Source organism: Manis javanica, chromosome 4 (assembly GCF_040802235.1).
Source record: "Manis javanica isolate MJ-LG chromosome 4, MJ_LKY, whole genome shotgun sequence".
Lineage (NCBI taxonomy): Eukaryota > Metazoa > Chordata > Mammalia > Pholidota > Manidae > Manis > Manis javanica.
In genome coordinates, this window is record NC_133159.1 from 86,227,344 (window position 1) to 86,248,498 (window position 21,155).

At 39.7% G+C, this 21,155-nt stretch overlaps 1 protein-coding gene across 7 annotated transcripts in view; it reads left to right on the plus strand.

Moving 5' to 3' along the window:
• Positions 1-21,155, plus strand: part of CDC14A (cell division cycle 14A) — a 190,772-nt gene that overhangs the window by 150,468 nt on the left and 19,149 nt on the right. For 6 of the 7 annotated variants that reach the window (XM_073234362.1, XM_037018699.2, XM_037018691.2 and 3 more), the window contains 5 exons: positions 2,434-2,593; positions 7,944-8,059; positions 9,830-9,877; positions 11,805-11,927; positions 12,635-13,164. In XM_073234362.1, the coding sequence (XP_073090463.1) occupies positions 2,434-2,593; positions 7,944-8,059; positions 9,830-9,877; positions 11,805-11,927; positions 12,635-13,085 (898 nt within the window). In that variant the 3' untranslated portion in view covers positions 13,086-13,164. Of the gene's footprint in view, positions 1-2,433; positions 2,594-7,943; positions 8,060-9,829; positions 9,878-11,804; positions 11,928-12,634; positions 13,165-21,155 lie in introns of those variants that run through there. The other variant, XM_073234363.1, reaches the window with a different exon arrangement.

Sequence of the window (21,155 nt, forward strand, 5' to 3'; positions counted from 1 at the left end):
TAAAGTTACACTAAATGTAGTATTAAGTGGAAAAAATCTGGAGGAAAGAAAAATGGAAGCAAGAATTTTTGAAGATGCTAGGTATCAGGGAGTCTTCCACGGTTTTATGAAGATTTCCACAAAGGAAGAAAAGTTAAAGAGTTTTGAATACATCTCTTTATAGCTGGTATAGAAAAATAAAATGTGACTCAGTGATTATGCCAGCCTCATCTGTTTGTATATCCTAAGCTCAGAAAATGCTCCTCAGTGGTTTGCTTCCAAAAAGTACCTCCTGACATGATAGGAGGCAGATACTGCCCACTCCCTAATGAATTAATGTGTGTAGATTTCTGGAATTTTTTATTTTATACATATATTTAAAAATTCAGCAAGGCTTTGCTTTAAAATTTAATCTGTTTAGAAACATGCTGGAAGTTTCTTAAAATAAGTTGAATTAGTTTCAATTTTAGAACTAAGTTAGAAATGATTTGGTTAGTCTTATACGGGGAAAACGTATTTTATATCTGGAGCCTCTATAGTGGTTGTCTAGAAATTTGGATTTAAAGGTATTTCTTTTTCCCTTTCATTTGATTTGGAAAATACTGATAAATGAGCAAAAAGTAAAAGAAAAAAACCATCTTAAACATTAGGATATTATGTTTAAAGAAAGAAATCCCCTCAACCATCCACTTGTACCTTCATGCTATTAACATTTTGGCACTTATACTACTTTCCAAAGGTGCTCTACAAATACTGTTATAAAACAGTGTGGTGAGGTGCCCTCCAGTATCTTTTATGATACCAACTTTAAAGGTTCCTTTCCATACTGCCTCTAGTATTCTGCTTTTATTTACTTATTTCCTGTTTTTTATAAAAGCAAACAAGGCATATTGTTTTTAAGCCACACAGTGTAGACATACAGTAGAAAGTGAGTTTCCTTTCATTCTTGGGGGTGACTAGTTAATATTTTGGTATATATATATATGTTCTCCTAGAAAGATGATCTTTTTGTTAAATTATAACATTTTTCCTTTTTTATTTCTTTTTCTTTTTTTGCAAAAATGGTGTCACACTTTCTTCACTCTGTCACTCGTTTTCATTCACTAATGCTTTATTTCATGTCACTTCTCATTGTCGTCACATGTAGGTTCATCCCAGGCTTTTTATAGGCTATATAACATTTAGCAGAACGGATCTACTGTAATTTAATTAACTGGTTGCCCAGGAGGATGTTTCCAATATTTTACTATTATAAATAATGCTGTAAGAAGCATTTTTATACTTTGTACACAAGTTGTGTCTGTGTAAGACGTGGATTTGCTTGGTTAGAAGCATTGCACGTATACAATTTTGCTGTAATTTAAAGGTTCATCTTTTTTCAACAGTATTTACCCATAAGCAATAAAGCTTTGATTTGAGAGTAAACTTTGTTTAAAAAGAAAGATGGTTTCCTGAGGGCCCAAAAAGACCATACAAACAAAACAGGATTTTTATTGTTTTTCTTCTTGTGTTTTAACTTGAATTTTGTATGATATCTAGAACTTTTGAGAGAAAGTATCACTCAGTCTTTCTGTTGCCTTTAAAAATAAATCTGTTCCTTTTGATTACATCTCCTTGATAAGGCTATTATATTATTTGGATATTGGTGTTCCTTATGATGAACAGTAACATTTTTAGTTTAATTCTGTTCTGTACAGTGTAGCATAGAATAGAGCACAAACTATTTTTTTTAATTTAACCTTAAAAGAAATGAATGAAGGTGACAATGTCAATAAAAATAAGAGCCACAGATTGTCATTTTGTTTACATGTTTCAAGTTCCTTTCTTATAACCTTGAAAACAATTGTAATTGTGCCTTATTAAATAAGAGAAAACTTATAGATGAGCTTTAAGCATATTTTCTTTTTCTCGCAGGATGATCTAATTGAGGCCATAAGCCTTGCTATTAAATTACATGAGTGGGTTTTTAAAGTTATCTGTTCAGGGCCTGTCATGGTGCCACACACAATTAGATGCTTTGTACTTTTAAGGTAATATCTGTAACTGAAGTTCCTTCCCCTACATGTTTGAGTCCAATTCATTTCAGCTGTTTTAAAGACATATCAAATTATGATTTGAGAAATATCTTACAGATTTCAAATTCATATTTAAAAGGCAGGCTCACAGTCTTTATTGCTGTGGATTTATTCTAAGCATCTGAGCACCTTAATATTCCACCCATGTGTGACTATATAGACATATATTGGAAGATGGGTATTTGTTTTTAGTATAGAACCTTCATGTTACTAATTTTGACTTTCAGAAAGTGACCTTTTCTTATTCTAAGAATCCAGAATCTTTCTACTCTGATTTGAAATGTTTATCTTCTAATCTTGAATCTGTAAGACACCATATTTCCCAGGAGATAACAGTAGTTGTTTTACAGATTATATTTGTTTTCTCCCTTTTTTACAGAAAACAGGCATCCTTGTGGGTCCAAGGAGACATTTTCCGATCCAAGCTAAAAAACAGACCATCCAGTGAAGGAAGTATCAACAAAATTCTTTCTAGCTTGGATGATATGTCTATTGGTGGAAACTTACCTAAAATACAAAATCTGGAAAGATTTGGAGAGGTGAGTTTTTCCCTGGAAGATTTTCATGTCTCCTTAAGAATAACATTCTGCATTTCTTTGTTTCTTAGTTGAACACATATGAAATAGCAGTATCTCTTCTCTGAGATGCTGCAGATACCCAGTTTATAGGTATAGAGTCATTCACCTACAAAGCAAGAATCAGAGCAAAAGAAGCAATTATCCTTAAAAAGAAACAAGCTGTAATTCAAGGAATACAGTTATAAAAGAGGCTTCCCTTGTTTGGAAAATATTTACAAAAAGGAAATAGAAAAGAAAACTTTCTATTTGAAAATGGAAATAGGTATCAAGAAGAAATATTTTAATGTGGCAGTTAAAGAAATAGTATATACCACAAGTGGTACTTTGAAAGCTTCAAATGCATAGTGATTCTAATGTAAGTGCAGGGTCAAAAACATAATTAGGGGCAACTTTTTTTGGTTTTTAGATGAAGGCCCTATTATCAACAAACCATTTTAAACAGTTGACATACATTGTCTAATTTAATCTTTGTAACTACCTGGTGAGTTAGTCAATTTTATCTCTATTTTATAGTAAGGAAATTAAATATCAGAGAAGTTCTAACCTCAGTGTTTCTAATCCATGTCTAGCTGAATCCAAATCTGTGTTTTTTCTATGACACTCTGCCACTTCTGAATAAAAATGGATCTGACTTACGAAGAGGAAAATCAGTTTTGGAGCTAAAGGCAACCTTTAAATCATTTGTTGTATATCCTGTCTTGTGCAGATCAGAAACCAGCGTCCTACAAGATTTGTTATTTGCCTAAGATCACAGAGTTGTTCAGTAGTAGGAGCACCTTGAGTCTGACTTGTAGTTTAGTTCATTACCACAGTATGCCTAAGGGGAAGCTAAACAACTAGTTTATGTTTTTATGTCCCTAAAGGAGCAAAAAAAAAAGTGTTCAAGTAGCAAGTGTAGATTTACATTCTGTTAGGCAGTGACCCATTAGACCCCGACAAAGGCTTTGAAGAAAATACTGTAGTTCAGGCTTAGCCCTCCGGGAACTCAAATGGAAAGAGTGGGTCACAGCTCTAAGTTAGTAGCTGGCATCCCTAACAGGTTGCTTTCACCAAGAAAGATAAGCAGAGAACTTGGAGGTAGGGAGGGTAGGTTTTCTGCAAGGACAAAGGATGGGACTGCTCAGAGAACTAATTTACAGCCCTATGGTATATCTTTTCCAGGACAGCCACTGATGAAGTGGCCAGTTTACTTGTAGGAGTTATCTGACCGGACAAAATGTAAATCTTAGCCAAGGTCATGTTGATGTTCAGAGCCTTTGTTGACTTTTTCTTGTCTCTGTGTTACAGTCTGGCCCATTCAAAGTAAACAGAAAGGATCCGAGCTGACATTTTAGTGTGATAATATAGCTCAGCAAGCACACTTCTCTTGTTCTGGTCAGCATTTCTTTCCCAGGTTGAATTCAAGTAAATAAGGCTTTGAGTTATGACCTCTGAAAAGATACCCATACAATTATCCATTGATCTGACAAACATACTCAGCTTGTAGGAATGTCATGCTTTCTATATCATAATCTGCATTAAATGTACATCTGGCAATTAGAATGTTTCATTCTCATACTTATTTGGATCCCAATTTGTTGAACTTGAGAATAATGAGTATTTATGCCTAGAAGGGTGAAGAATGCAATATTAATTGAAATTTAAAATGTCAGTTTTAAATATAAGCATATATTCAGATGTTGGGCTGTTTACCTTCTCTTCTCTATTCCCTGCACCCCCCAAATTAATGACTGTAGCTCTGGCTATTTAGAAGTGCCATTTTTTTTGAAATTAGAGGACAGAGGACAGAAATGAAAGAATTCCGAAATACCAGAGAGTGATGGTGTGGTTATGATTTTAGACAGAGACACATATATGGGTTTTGTACCACTTATTCTGGGTGTTGCCTTGTGCAAAACCTTTTTCTTGCCCTGCTTATCTGGTGCTGGCTCCAGAACATGACATGAGTTTGGGATGTTAGTTTACTCAGAATTCAATGAATAGAATTAGTGATATCTTTATCGTTCTTGTAAATTCCAAGTGGGAAAATAAGTTGAGAGTATTGCAAGGATTTTAATGTGTTTCAAGTTTCATGCCAACATTCAGGATAGAAGCCCATGGAAACTCTGGATTCATTTAGTTTGTACATAAGGAAAATACAGAAAGGCAGTTTTCTTCTAGAAATTGCCTTTTTTAAAAAAGCAAAGTCAGATAGAAAGCAGAGATACTAAAGTATCTTTTGATTTCACAGCCTACAGAAATTTCCTGTGATTGGTTATTAGGAAGCTCTGTAATTACCTGATTTGGGGAGTTTGAATATGTAGTTTTTCAGTGCTTAGGAGGTACATGAAAGGAAAGCAACCCAAAGTATCAGCCAGAATGATTCAGGCCATAGTAATGTGGCTTTGATGAATTTTCTTCACCCATTTAGAGTTACATGAAATCTTAAATACAGGCTTTACCTTGATTGAACCTGGTCTTCAGGCTGTCCTAGGCAGTGTGAGATATACACAGCCCATCCTGGGGTCGGCCTTAGGCCTCCTGCTGCAGGTTCCTGCTTTGCACTGTACTTTTCCTCCTGGTCCTTACCTCTCCTTCCCCCTCTATGAAGATGGAGGCTGCCATCTGCCCTCATCGTGAGTCCCTTTCTAGCCCATGGGACCTTTGTAAATATTGCTGAAATTAATGAGGAGGGCATACAGTTTCATAGAAAGCAAACAAGAATAATGACATGAAGTTCGTAATAATCCAAGCTGTCCCAGGGCAGCATATGCTCAAGTAGAAAATAGTATCAGCAATAAATGTTCATTTTATCATCCAGAGGCCTGAGGGCCCATTAAGTATTGAGGTTATAAAGAATAGCGTTAAGATGGAACTGAAAGCACTTAATTAAGATGCAGATATGAAAGGAGTTAAATGAGGAGCTTCGAGTGTAACAACCACGTCCTAAATTGCACCTACTATGTGCCAGGCACTGTTCTAAGCACTTCACATGGATGAGCTCTTTTAATCTTTACAACAGCTGAATGAAATAGGTGCTATTACTAGGCCCATTTTATAGATGGCATAACTGAGGAAGAGAATGTTAATAACCAATTACAGTTAATAACCATTTGCCCAAGATCATAGTGTGCACAGTGGAGCTGTCATGTGAACCAGGCGCTCTGGCTCCAGAGCCGGCACTCAGCCGTGCCACCCTGTGGCCTCTCACTGAGCCCTGCTGCTTCTGCAGGAGGTCCTCAGTGCCACTTTAGTACACTGTGCACAGTGACTTTGAACACTTTGTGAGCCAGCCTGTCCTACCAAATTTCTCGTGGAATTGTGCTGCTTCTACCTTTTCTTTCCCTACCCTAGGACAATAGTCCAATATTAGCACACTGATCAGAGGATGATCTTGACGTAGAGTTATTACTTAGATGCAGGTGTTGCTAATGTTCAGCTGAGTTCAGGTAAACTGACAATCAGGTAAATAAGAATGTAGTGTTTTAATTACATCACTGAGAAATTTATAAAACCCTCTGCTCTCTGAACATCAAAGGTTCATGAGTAGGGTGTTCCTAGAAAAAAAATCTCTGCAGTAAAAATGAAATCTGTAATGCCTCATCTAAATATCTTCAAAGCACCTTCTTTCCGCTCTTAGGACCACTAAGGCATTCCAGCTCCAATCTGAATGCCATTAGGATCCACCAGTGGCTACTGGATAGGCAGTGCCGGTGTGCAGGCTCAGGGTTTGGGGAGCTCGCTAGGGCGTGCTGAGCCTGTGTGCGGCCGGGAGGTGGTGATGGGGGATTGGTCTGGGCCTCCGAGGTCTGAACCAGTGGCAGCAAGCAGGGCAGGAAGACACATTTGGGGCTTTGATGAATCCAACCTTTTTATTGTTCTGAAGCATCTAATTAAGAAGTAACAACTTTGTCTTTTCTTAACTTTTGCATCTCATAGGTTCAACATCTGAGAGCTGAAAAGAGCTTTACAGATGACCCAGCCACCTCTCCTAGCCAAATCATTTAAATCTAAAAATGCCATTTTCATCCAAACTTCTATTTTCTTCTATTTTTACTCGTTCCTATTTCAAACTTTCCTTTTTGTCATTTTTCTATTATAACTCTTCCATCTTTACTTCCTAGTGTGCTATATTTTATCCAATAGATCTTTTCTCAATGGCACATACCACAGCCTCCCCAATGGCTTACTGTCACCATTTTATGAATGTGTTGGTCGGTCAGTCATCATCCAGCTGAAATCTATGGACACATTTTATTTTGGTTTTTCATCTTGCCTATATAGGAGAGAACAACTGATGGAATAAAGTACATCTTCCTACTTGGTGCTGTTATTTGTTCTTTAGCTAGACTATCATCTGAAAATAAGTATGCCTTTGAAAATGGTCCTTCTTTATGTATTGTAGTTTGCTCTCATTTTCCTGCCTTTATATGGAGCAGGCTGGCACCCAAATGAAAGAGCACTGATGCTCAGACCCTCCAGAGGGCAGGGGGCTGGGAGCAGGCTCCTTTCCTCAGGGGGCAAGCTGGCAGCCATGGGGCTTTGTCTCTTTCCAGCAAGTTTCTAGGGAATGTGTGGGGAGAAGGGCTGGAGCCCAAGAGCACAAGGGAGGCCCTCACGTAGGTTCTGTGCATTCTTCATTTGTGACTGTGTTTGTTATCATGAAGAATTTGCAGGAGCTTGGGCAATATTCGTAACTTCATGAGCATCCCCTTTTTTCCATTTTCAAGGATAACAGTGATAACAGTATGTTCACCCCCCACCCCCAACCCCAGCTTGTGAGAATTAAATATGATCGGCACGTGACGACCTAGTGTGGTACTTATATATTCCATCTGTAAGACTTATTTCAGTAGGAAACACATTTTCTCAATCTATTAAGCTTTAACTCCTCAGGAAAGGCCTTGAGTGCTTTTATAGTGTTAAATTATGTTAATAAGTGAGTGTATAGATACCTTAAGTTGTTTTATCTTTTGTTTTTGTAAGTAAGTTATGGAATTTGCAGGGATGGATCCTGGTAGTATCTGGAAACATATTTGTACTGTATCTCTTGAGCCAGTCTGTGTCTAAGCTATATTCCAAAGCATGATTTTGTCTGCATGAGTCTTCGGTTGTAGTCCATTGTACCAAACAGCTCCTTTTAAATGCTACCACGTGCATACCCATGTTTCTTTGATTTAGAATTTGACCAGTATATTTAATGGGTGAAAAGTCAAGCATTCTTTAGTCTATATAAAATATATCTATATACATAGTCTATAATCTATTAAGAAATCAATATAAAGCGAAGTTATTCATAATGACCTTTTTATGGAACATGTATTTTTTCCAGAATAATTTAGAAGAGGATGAAGATGTGGAAATGAAAAGTAATATAACCCAGGGAGACAAACTACGTGCCTTAAAAAGTCAGAGACAGCCACATTCCTCACCATCCTGTGCCTATAGGTAGATCCATTTTAAATGTTTAAATTTATATGTACCTCCATTCGCGGGTAGAATATTTAATACTCTCTTATGAGTATCATTCTGCAAGTACCACAGCTACCTCGTTTTTGGCTTGTTACTATTTTGTGTTGTTTAGTTATCACTGTGGGAGTAGCTGAGTTTTAGCAGCTTATTGGAAACAACTGCTGCAGTCTCAGTCTCTGGGACTTCACCTTAAACTGCCACATGGTTAGTGGTTTCTAGGACTGTGTCCCAGTTTCAGTTTGGAGTTCCACTCATTTCCTGTGACTGGGTTTCCTGTCTTGTAGCGAATCCTCACAGGTGTGCTGAGACTTTTGGATTGAGTCTAGGGTCTGCACAAAACTGCTATATGCCATACTTTGGTGTATCCTAACACCTTAGCCTTACCTTCTGTTTTTGAGAATTGAATAAGCAATTATTATCCACACTTGTACAGTTATAAAGCATCTTGATTTTGAAGTCTGAAATTGCTCATCAGAATCAATGGATGGGACTTGACTCGTGATCATAACATTTGAAACCTGCTGATAGTCCAGATTAGGTTAAAAAGAAAAAACAAAAAAGAACACCATCAGTGTAGGTGCAAAAATCCATAAATATCATCAAGATTCTTTATTGTATTCTTTATAGGGTGCCAAGTCTGCAAATGAATATAATGGGAAATGGCTACTTCTCTTTGCCTTTTAAGTGAGAGACATGCATAGCAGGGGGGATATTTTGCCAGTATGATAAATGTCAGAAGATTAAATTGTGTTATCAGGGAGGATTGTAACTTATGTCACATCGGGTCTGGGCACATGCTATGCCCTGGTACTATGCTGGGTACTGGTTTCCTGACTTGAGAAATAAAGGTTCATATAGCTTGAAGTCGAGGTGATCATCTTCTGTAATGAGAAGATGGGATAGCAAGCCTGGTGCTTAGTCATAACAACCAACGACCACTAGAAAATTGAAGAGATGGACCATTTACTAAACAGGTGCCATGGGCCATGTTGGGTGCTTAGTTTGGGTATGAGGACTAACTGAGTTAACGTGTCAGTATGCATCAGAACCCACATTTGGGTTGGTTCTTGAGGTGAGCGAGGTTAAATCAGCCCCCAGGGGAATGGAGTTAGGATGGAGCTGTTCGTGGTCTGTGCTCTTCACTGGGCATGTTCCTTAAGTCCATGGAAGGTTCTTCAAGATTACTAGTCTCTTTTAGTTACCATTTTTTTCCTTGAAACTCTAAGATACGGCTCTAAGATATCAGTTCAGATTAACTTCAAGCAGATTTATATTTGATTCTTAAGAAATTGTAAGAGGAAGGAATAAGTTGGAGGATAACTTGGCAAATGAATAGGCAACAGAAGTGAGTGAATCTCCACAGCACGGGTTTTAGGAAGCTATGGCTTTTCTGTTTCTTTTTCTTGTTCTTCTCAGAAATGCTCTCATTTTTTGGAATTTAGTTTTCCTTAATGGGATCATGGTACCATTATGACATTTTTTTTACCCTAAGTGGATGCAAGACCTTTTTCTGATTAAAAAGCAATTTGCTATAAATGAGATTCAAGCTGAAACAAAATGACTGAGGTGGTTTTTTTTGCTGGTTCTAGGATTTCTTTCATAAGATATCCATTTGCAAAGTTTTTCCCTTTTATTATTTGTCAACTTAGTATGTTTACTGGTCTGACTTCATAAGATGTGTCTTTTGGTCTTCACTTGCATGGGTGAGCCTGGTGATATGTGAGCATTTGTCTTTGATTTCCGTAGGTTGGATGATGTGAAAGGGCACCCAAGAGCAGTGTCCCAACTTTTCAGGTACTGTTAATGAGGCTGGATTTCTAATAGCTTGTAAATATGTGCTACCTTTTAGATACATTTCCCAGCCCTTCACCCCATGAAAATAAAATGCTTACAGCTTTTCACTTTTTGAATGCCTTCCTTTCTGTTCCGGATTGTTGCAGTACACTTTGCTTTTAATGTTCACCGTGGAAAGGATTTTTATTTCCCTGAGGCACCCATAGGGCTGTGTGGCTGCTGCAGTGGTGTCAGTGAGCTCTGTGCCCCCAGCATGGTGTGGGATCTCTGAGAGATCACAGTTGCTCTGCAATGTGCCTTTCAATCTAGTGAGTTTTTAACATTTCTGTTAGTCCTCCTCCTGCCTGTATTTGCTGACCTCCTTTATTTTATAGTTTTATTCCCTGCCCTGTCTTCCATTTGAGGAAGAAATATTTGTGCTTTGCTCTGGAAAAATGTCCCCAAAACATTCCCCAGGTGGTTGCAGGGCACCAGGGGAACCAGGACCCAGCATAGGGCCTGGTGAGGCCCAGGAGAAATGTTCGACCAAAACTGTTGATGAGATGGGAAAAGCAGCTTCTCTCTTCACCTCTGATTTTTACTCAGCCCTAGGTTTTAGGGCTGCTGAGTGCAGGCAGTTCTGAGAGGGCTCAGACTTCTCCAGAAGCTTGAGCTGCTTCATTGTATAACCTTTCCCATTTTTGTTTTTGAAGCAAACCCTGTACTTAAACTAGTGTTTGGAGGGAGGATGATGGAGAGTCTACAAGTAAATAAGCTTTTTTATAGCAGTTAGGAAAACAAGATCCAGATACATTACATAATTTGTCCAGAATAAAATAATTTGGTATTAAAACCATGACAGGGCCCTGGTGGTTCCAGATTTGAGTCCATTTTACCTCTTTGTCCACTGAGCAAACATTTATTGAACACCTGCTCTTGGGTCTGGCACTGTGCTAGCCACTGGGAATTGAAATGAGAGATAGTTCTTTGTCACCATGGAACTTATATCAAGGGAAGTAGACAGATATCAGGTAATGAAATATGGTATAACATCTGTGATACACTGTGAGAAGGTATGATCAAACAGGATGCTTACCCTGCCTGGGAATTCAGTGAAGGCTTGCTGCTGGCAGCTGACTGGATCATTAAAGGATAAGCAATAGCAGTGAGTCAGGTGGAGGTGGAAGAGAAGAAATGGATGGGGGATGGGAGTCAGGACTGGAGAAGATGTCCTGGCAGGAAAAATAGCACGTGTAAACTAGACAAAGGTGTGAATGTAGTCCAGTCCATTCAGGGAACTCAAGGCATTTTGTGCATCTGGACTAGAGGTGGCCATTGGGGCAGTGTGGATAGAAGAATCTGCTCCAAGAGGCTAAGCACAGATTTTGGAGGACTTTATAAGCCAGGCCCAAGAGTTTAGCCTTTCCAGGCACAGAGCAGAGAGTTTAAACAGCAAAGCGGCATGGTTAAATATTTTAGGTTTCACTGGAGGCTGTTAAAGATGCTACCAGTAGTCAAGAATAAGAGATAATGATGGCCTCCTATGGGGCAGTTGCAGGGAGGAGAGGAAGGAGTAAGTCTAAAAGAGAAAGTAGGCTGTCAGGACGTGTGAGGAGGGGATGCAGTACCCAGGAAGTTAAGTGCGGGAGGAGGGCGGGGTTAGGTGATTGAGGGCAGGACTTTGGATCTTGGGTTTGGATTCCAGCTCTGCTCCTTGCTCACCGAGTGACTGGAGGAGAAGCTTTCTTTCATTAATTTCCACACTCACAAAGCTGGAGCTGCTTTTTAGCTCCCTCAGAGGGTTCTTGGTGTTAGCTGCTCCTGTCACCCTTGTTAGGACTTGCCCTGATCTCGTCAATGTTTATTAGTTTACCTTGTCCCCATGGATGGCTGAATGTTAAGATAACACAGCTTTTGTGTGACACTTCGCCCATTTTTCTCCACAAAGATTGAGTTCTTCCCTACAAATATCTGCATCTACTCTGAAGACCTCAAAAACAGCGTTGTCCCCTTCAGCAACGGCCAAGAGGGTAAACAGAGGCTCTTTGTCTTCTGGTGCCCATGTAAGAAGGTAATTCTTCCTTTTCTCTTCTGAGATACTGGCAGGAGGTATAGGAAGTCTATAGTAAACAATGGGTTTGGCCGCAGATGGTCAGGAGAAATCACAAAAGGCAGTGTGACCATCTGGGGCTCCGTTCCTGGCTCGCGTTGCAGGGAGTGAGGCTGCAGTGGGCGTGCTGCGTGAAGTCCCTTTCTGTAGAGAACCTCCAGCTTGCCTAGGGTGACCCAGGAAGCAGAGATCAGGTGTAGGTGCTACTGACATGTGGTGTTGCCATTTCTCCCCTGGTGTGTATGGGAGGAATTGAAATGGGTAGACACATTTGATGTAGTCATGTGATTGAATATGTGTAAGTAAAATGTGTATTTAAGACTGCTTTTTACTCTCTCCGTATATAGCCTTGTTCATTTACTTCCTGCCTCAGGAAAAATAGAATCCCCAGATGTTCTATTTCAAAGTCTCTGGTCAAAGTGATTTAGTCAGCTTCTTGAGTTGTAATTAACTGCTTTTGACAGAGGAAGTTACCATGCGTAACTAAAGGCCACATATTACAGTATCACCAAGAGTGATAAAGAAGCCATTCTGGTGCCATTTGCATTGATCAGAACTGTCCCCATCAGATTCCTTGAATGTCAGTTACGTGTTTTAGAAACATGAACTCTGTGTGAGTATACATCATTGTCCATGTTTATCCCACCTCACCTGTGTTTTCCATTCAGCTTTTCCATAAACTCCCGGCTAGCCAGTTCTCTAGGGAACTTGAATGCTGCAACAGACGATCCAGAGAACAAAAAGGCCTCCTCGTCCTCTAAGGCAGGTTTTGGAGTCACCCCGCTCACCAGCCTCTTGAATGATGGCTCCCAGCCGCCTGCCAGAAACCAACCCGAGCTCAACAACAACCTGTACAGCAGAAGCGCCAGCAGCCCTGGGAGTCCCCTGGGCAGCCAGCCCAGCCCCCACAGCACCATGACGGAGGATCCCCCCGCCATCCTCCGGCCTTCCTACTCCAGCCTCTCGTCTTCCTCAGCAAGATTTCTGAGCCGTTCGATTCCTGTAAGTTCACAGACTCCACCTGTTGGTCCTCAGAACCCTGAACGCAACTTCTGTGTCTTGCCTTCCCAGCCAAGGCTGCCACCAAGGAAATTTAATAGCACCAAGGAAGCCCTCTGATGGATGCCTTCCCTCTGTGCTGTGAAGCTGTCTGTGCATGCACATGCTGCTGGCTGCTCAAGTAAATGCCAAGCTTCAACCCAGTTTTCTTCCTTCCTTCTTTGTCTTCTCCTCCCTGTATTCCTCTTTAAATAATTGCTCTTAGAAAGGAAGCAGCTTTCATTCCCTTCATCATGGACATTATTGACTGAACTTACTTTTCAGTTAAGTTTCTAAGCACTCTTAATATCTGGTGCAAAGCCGGGAGCTGATTTATACAATAGACAATATTTACTTTGGTTGGTGGTGGTATTAGGAATCCTGGCTTTTTCCACATCATATATTAATGAATCAATCTTGGAGTATTTAAACGTGGAAGGTGCTGAATGAACAGCATTTTCTCAGATCTAACTAGTAGGCCCTTGACTGTGTCACCTCCTGCACGGAGCTGACCCAGAATTAATTAAATGGCAAATGGAAGTTGCCTCTAAGGAAGGCTTATAGGTAGATAGATACCTGGGATGTAGGGAAGGGGAAGCAGCCTATCTGGAAGAACTTTAAAATGAGCCACCGCTCTTCTAGAGACAGGGTGGGAGATTTCCAAACACATTTTTATGTTTGAGTGTTGTATTTAGGTCATCAAGCTCCCTTTTAAACCAGTAATCCCTGTTAGGGTAAAATCTGGTTCACCCCTGCTATGAATCGCTTTAGTTACTTATTTTGATTGCCTCCAAGGACATTGAGCTCTATGAGGATGTGAGTATTGATTTGTGAGAACAAGAACTAAACAGGAAGGAGAAATACATTCCACAGATCAAGGACGTGTAAATCTATGTTGAGCACATCATGGATCCCATTCAGGGCCTAAGCCAGCTCCGGTGTCCCGGGAAGGGTATGATCTGGTTGCCTTCCATGCACACCATTCTTCAGTCATTTCCTCAGCCATTATTCAGGGAGAGCTGATTTCTGCAGGGGAGAAACGGGGGAGGAGAGGTGTGGGTCACAGTGTGCCTCTCATGCCCACTCAGCAAAGCAGCAGCCCCACCGGAATGGTAAGTGGGGCACACTTTGCTTCAATGGCAGTTGAGAACGTGGGGATGCAGCATGCACGTGTGTGTGTGTGTGTGGTGTGTGTGTGTGTGGTGTGTGTGTGTGTGTGTGTGTGTATGTGTGTGTGTGTGTGTGTTGGATTTATTACCACTCCTGTCCCAACCTCAGGCCTCTTTTCAAAGTTTTTTTTCCCCTCCTCTATCCAGTCCTTTCTGGTACATATAATTTGCCCCATCTGATTTTATTCCCAGTGAAGTTTTTCAGCATTATTTTAGATTCCTGATAGATTAGGGCAGCTGCCAGCCCATTCCCACTCTTTAATTTGACTCTAATCCCACTATGTTATGGGGTATATGTGTATCAGTACAATTTAAATCCTACCTAACTAGGAGTTAGGTGGAAAATAATAGTGCATTTACATTTTCATAACTAGATTTACAAGTAACATATTTCACAGCAGGAATTGAATTTAGTCAATATTTTCATACACTGATTGTGGGTCAGCTTTTTCAGACCAGAGTACAGATCTTTCCATTTTCAGAAAAAGTATATGTGTGTATAGATAGATAGATAGATAGATAGATAATGATATAAATATCTTGCAGATTTCATGGCTGAGGGTTTAGTGCAATCCACATTTACAGCAGAATACCAAAAGTATTGGTAGCTTGACAAGAATAACATTCTACTTTTTCTGGATTTCAGTTTCCCTCCTTGCTAGTGGAAGCACGGGATAGCCTTTAGACGATGGTTGATTGCCTCCCCTCCACATGTTTATATAACTTAATCTGGTTTCGTGCCATATTTTGTTATTTTTCCTCACCTCTCTTCCTCCTCCTCATCCCTCTCCTGGCTTGAAATAGGGTGATTTTCCAATAATTAGATGTAAAGTAATAGTCCGTGTGGGCAGCTGTTGCTCTTCCCCTCTTTTCCCTCTTCAATTTGTCATCTTATTGTAAAGAAAAGCATTTATAAATAGAATTGCAAACATGGCAACATTTTCCTCCCTCTCACCCTCCCAGGAAGGAAGAAGCAGATCTCTTAGAAGTGACTTTCCTCCTTTATCTTTGCCTAGAAAACCTCTGCCAGAAGGAAGGCTCCACGTCCTACCCCTGTTGATTTACTGGCAGAAAGTCTAAATTAGGATGGAAATTCCCATTTTTTATGGAATAAAGTAGGAAGTTGTGAGTTCTTGTCCTTTATTGGCCCAGGGCAGCTTTACTAATTGTTGTTGGTTTCTTGTTTAGATAAGATGGTCCCTCTTTATGGTGCTTCTGTCTCACATATGACCTGTGAAGAACTAGGACTAAATCATGCAGCAAAAATGTTTTTAAATCCTTAGGTAGGAATTGAAGTCTATATGGCAATATTCTCCCAGCACCTTTAAGGAAGACCCAGAAATTGCTAGGGATGGGGTGACGGGTGTTTAGAGGAGCCTAATATTTTAAAAGCTGCAATTAGCATCTCTTTTGAAAGCTGCAATTGCTCTCTCACTTTATGCAGCAGTTCAGCCCCCAGAAAATGTAAAAATGATTTCCTTGTTCTGTCATTAAATGCTTTAACATGGAAAACAAGAACAAATGTTAAAGAATCCTTATGGTTGTGACAGAATGCTAAGAGACAGTCAGATTTTATTTTTATTTATTTGGCCTCTTCTGTCAGTTTCAAGGTTTCTGTTGCCCAGTGCAATTCATTTTTCTTGACCCACTTACTGAAGAAAAATCAGTTTCCCCCTTCCTGACATTCAGAGTTTTCACATGATTAAGAAATGAAGGACGTGTGACTATGGAGTGGGTGGGGTGGAAGTATTTGATTAAGTTGAAATTACTTGAGGTATCTGTCTTGAATATTTGCTCTGTTTTATTTTTAAAAGACTTACCACTGAATTGCTAGTCATCCCCATTGTCCTCACCTGACCCTGCAGGTCTGGGGTGGGTTTTCATGCTTTCCTCTTAGGCTCTTCTCAGTCCTGCATTTCAATCGTCTGTTTATTTGTCTGTATCCTCCATGGGACTGTAAGCTCTGTGAGGACACAGATGGTGTCTCTTTTTTTTTTATAGTGAAACATTTTTTTTTATTATGCTATCATTAATATACAATCACATGAGCAACATTGTGGTTACTAGATTCCCCTCATTATCAAATCCCCACCACATACCCCATTACAGTCACTGTCCATCAGCGTAGTAAGATGCTATAGAGTCACTACATGTCTTCTCTGTGCTATACTGCCTTCCCTGTGGCACCCCTACATTATGTGTGCTTATCATAATGCCCCTTAATCCCCTTGTCCCTCCCTTCCCACCCACCCTCCCCAGTCCCTTTCCCTTTAGTAACTGTTAGTCCATTCTTGGGTTCTGTGAGTCTGCTGCTGTTTTGTTCCTTCAGTTTTTGCTTTGTTCTTATACTCCACAGATGAGTGACATCATTTGATACTTATCTTTCTCCATCCTGCTCATTTCACTGAGCATAATACTCTCTAGCTCCATCCATGTTGTTGCCAATGGTAGGATTTGTTTTCTTCTTATGGCTGAATAATATTCCATTGTGTATATGTACCACATCTTTTTTATCCATTCATCTACTGATGGACACTTAGGTTGCTTCCATTTCTTGACTATTGTAAATAGTGCACCATAGGGGTGAATATGTCTTTTTCAAATTGGGCTGCTGCATTCTTAGGGTAAATTCCTAGGAATGGAATTCCTGGATCAAATGCTATTCCTATTTTTAGTTTTTCCATACTGCTTTCCACAATAGTTAAACTAATTTACATTCCCACCAACAGTATAGGAGGTTCCCCTTTCTCCGCATCCTCACCAGCATTTGTTGTTCCTTGTCTTTTGGATGTTGGCCATCCTAACTGGTGTAAGGTGATATCTCATTGTGGCTTTAATTTGCATTTCTCTGATGATTAGTGATGTGGAGCATCTTTTTATGTACATGTTGGCCACCTGAAATTGCTTCTTTGGAGAAATGTCTGTTCAAATCCTCTGCCCATTTTTTAATTGGATTATTTGCTTTTTGTTTGTTGAGGTGTGTGAGTTCTTTATGTATTTTGGATGTCAACCCCTTATCAGATATGTCATTTATGAATATATTCTCCATACTGTGGGATGCCTTTTTGTGGCCAGGTGTTCTGTTCCTGGAGGTACACAAGCTGTGTACCTTTGCTGTGCAGAAGCTTTTTAGTTTGATATAGTCCCACTTGTTCATTTTTGCTTTTGTTTCCCTTACCTGAGTAGATGTGTTCATGAAAAAATTGCTCATGTTTATATTCAAGAGAGTTTTGCCTATGTTTTTTTCTAAGAGTTTTAAGGTTTGTCAGCTGTTTTTGACTCTATTTCAAAGGACTCTTTCAAACACAGAACTTGCTTTGATCTCAAGTACATTGGAATTATCAACTGCCTTGATTGTTTAACTTAATTCAATGTCTTCTTTCTTACATAATATCGATAATCGTGCTAAATCAGAAAAGAGTCTTAATTTTTATATTTATTTATTTATTTGGCCAGGATTAAAAGAGAGTAAATGCTTTTTATATGTGTGTAAAGTGTTGTCTGATTTTAGAAAATTTATCTCATATTTATATGAGGGTCTGCTCTGAGTGCAGTATTGTTTTAGTAGAGGAAGGTTAACACACAGTTGTGTAAGTCATTGTCTGCCACTAGACTGAAGGCTCCTTGAGGGCATCTTCTGGCTTAAATGATCTTCTGCCCTCATTTTTTTGGGTCCCTTCTATTTATCTTTGCTTTGCTGGAAAAAATCTGCTTTGAAAATACCAGCTTCCTAATGTCATCCTTTGATTAAAAAGCTTCTGTGGTTAAAGAAAAAACCAATTATTATAAGAATTTTCTTTTTTCCTTGAAGTTCTGCAGTGTCATCATAATATATCCAGATAGGGATTCATGGTAGTTTTTCCATTTTGGCCTCCGTGTGTGCTCTCGACCTCAGGGCTAATGGCTTTTCAGTTATGGAAAGTTTTCAGCCGTTGTCGTTTTGGGTATTGCTTATCTTACTTTCTCTCTGCTCTCCTTTTTGCAATACCTCCTTTTAGAACCTTTCCATCTGTCCTCAGTATTTCTGACCTTCTATTGTATATTTTTAAGTTCCTATAGCTCTGGCTGTGTTCTGATTGAATTCTTCCTGTTATTTCTCATCCACTAATTCTCTTTTAACTGTCCTGAAATGAATCCCCAGCCCACCAACCTTTGGATTTCAATGGCTTTATCCTTGAGTCCAGCGTTTGTAATGCGTTCTTTATGATAGCTGGCTGTTCTTATTTGGACCTGCTAATTTTTGTTTCAGAGATTCTTGATGTTTATATGGGTATTCTTCATTTTTTCACCTTGAGTATCTCAGATGGTAGATCATTTTGAGATGGTTCTCTTACTTGCATTTCAGCCTGTGAGGATTTGTTAGTTCTCTTGGTGTTCATGTTCCTTGTGTGTTTTGGAATTTTCATTTGTAGGACTGCAGTGGATGGGAATTCTTTGTTGCTCTCCTCTCTCTCTCTGTTTTTCCCTTCCTCATCTACTGGCTTTCTCCTTGGCTCTATGTGACCCCCCAGACCAGCTAGTCTGGGAACAGATCTTAATGACTCAGGTTCTCTTCCCTTGGTGAGCTTGGTGGGCTGGCTTCTCAGGCAGAGATGGAGCTCTGCATAAACGCTGGTCCAGCTAGAGTGGTGGCAGCCTGACCCCAGCCCTAGTTTCAGGCTAGGCCCTTCTGGCCTGTGTACCTCAAGGAACAGAACACCTGGCCACCTCTGCCAACTTCTAGCTCTGCAGCCAGTGGCCTGGTACTGTTTTGATTTGTTTCTGGGCCATAAAGATGTTGGTCTTACTTTTGGATCCTGCTGTGTCTTTAGTTTTTTCTCACATTTTAACAACATTTGATTTATATGCAGAGGGGATATTTTAGAGCAATAATGTGCAGCTCCATCCTGGCATGATAGATTTACTCTCTGAGGCTTATCATTCAGGGTGTTTTTGGGTCTTAACCCAACCAACTTTTCACGAAAACTCTTTTCTCTTGAACCTTTTGCTCCTGGCATGTGCTTGAGTGTAGCTTCTTCTGTCCTGAATGTACCTTGCTCCAGCTGCCTCCATGCTTTTCTTACATGCTGTGCCCTCAACGTGGTCCATTTTCCTCCCTTCTTTTGCATCTCAGACTCCTTCCTATCAGAAGTTGGCCTAAATCTACCTCCTCTGAAGCCTTCTTTGACTCACCCAACCGTGGCAATCATGACTTTTTGTCCTGTCTGTGTTTGGCCTTCGTCATGCCTGTTTTGTATTGAGAATCTCCCGTCTCATGGGTGTAGGCCTTGGGTCCTCACTGAGTTCACTGGTGAACTTGAGGTTAGAAATGTGAGGTTAGAAAACATGGTCTCTTATTTTTGTTATCTTTGTGACATCTAGCATTGAACCCTGCTTACTTTTGATTATTGGTTTATTTATTCCATAGTGTTATCTTTTCTAATACTGAGTAGGTCATTCATTTCTTCCAAAATTTTGCAATTTATTGTGAGAATGTATGTGTGCTTAAGTAGTTTAAATGAGAGAGGCCTATTTTTGTTGTAACGCCCTCTTACACAGACACACATACATGTGGGCATGCATGCATGTGCAAACAAGCACAGATGCCACATGCACATTCCTTGTAAAATCATTGCATTTGCCACTAACAGAAGTCTTTGATAAATGACATAGGCCCTGTTTGAAGTGAATGTCTAAACTCAGATGGCTGATCTGTGTGGGAGAGAACTGTTCTATCCATAGGAATATATTTTTTCCTCTGAACCATTGTGAGACCTTCATCCTTCTGTAATATTAATGAGGTCATCCTTTATGTGGGCTAAACAGATGCTTCAGCATCCTCCGGTTCTGTCTCTGATAGGAAGGTATTAAACTAGGAAGAAAGGATATAAAAAAGCAGTATCTTAATGAACTTGACAACTACAACAAATACCATAGACTGGTGGCTCATAAACAACAGAAGTTTATTCTCACAGCTGTGAAGGCTGGAAGTCAGAGATCAGGTGCCAGCATGACTAGGTTCTGGCCAGGACCTCCCTCGGGGTTGAAGCTGCTCTCTTCTCCTGTGTCACCAGCTGGCTGTAAGAGAGCAAGAGACCTCTCTGGGGCCCCTTTTATTAGAACACTCATCCTGGTCGTGAAGTCTCCACTCTTATGACTTAATTAATTACCTCTCAAAGGCCCTTCCTCCTGGTACATCATATTGAGGACTGGGATATCAACGTATGAATTTTGGGGGACACAAACATTAAATCCATTGTAAGCAGTAAACCAAGAAAGAAAATCCAGAAGTTTCTATTTGAAAGTGAGCCAGCCAAAGCTGACCCATTCCAAACTGAATTCCCTTATTTACCCTGAAGTACAAATTGCTTACTCTCTGATAATGCCCAATTTTTATAGCTAATGGGTAAAGACTGTGTTCGACTTCTCCTTAGACACCTTGTTTCAACACTCTCTTCTGCTTGAAAACACCACCCAGTGACATGCTGCTCTTTTGTCCTCATCCCTGTCATTTTCTCACCTTCATTCCTTGAGGACTTTGGCTTTACTTTATTCTTTTTTTTTTTGAGAGGACATCTCTCATATTTATTGATCAAATGGTTGTTAACAACAATAAAATTCTGTATAGGGGACTCAATGCACAGTCATTAATCAACCCCAAGCCTATATCTCAACAGTCTCCAATCTTCTGAAGCATAACAAACAAGTTCTTACATGGTGAATAGTGCAAGGGCAGTCATATCACAGAAACTTTCGGTTTTTTTTTTTTTTTTTTTTTTTTTTTTGAGAGGGCATCTCTCATATTTATTGATCAAATGGTTGTTAACAACAATAAAATTCAGTATAGGGGGGTCAATGCTCAATGTACAATCATTAATCCATCTCAAGCCTAATTCTCGTCAGTCTCCAATCTTCTGAAGCATAACGAACAAGTTCTTACATGGTGAACGAATTCTTACAGAGTGAATAAATTCTTACATGGTGAACACTACAAGGGCATTCA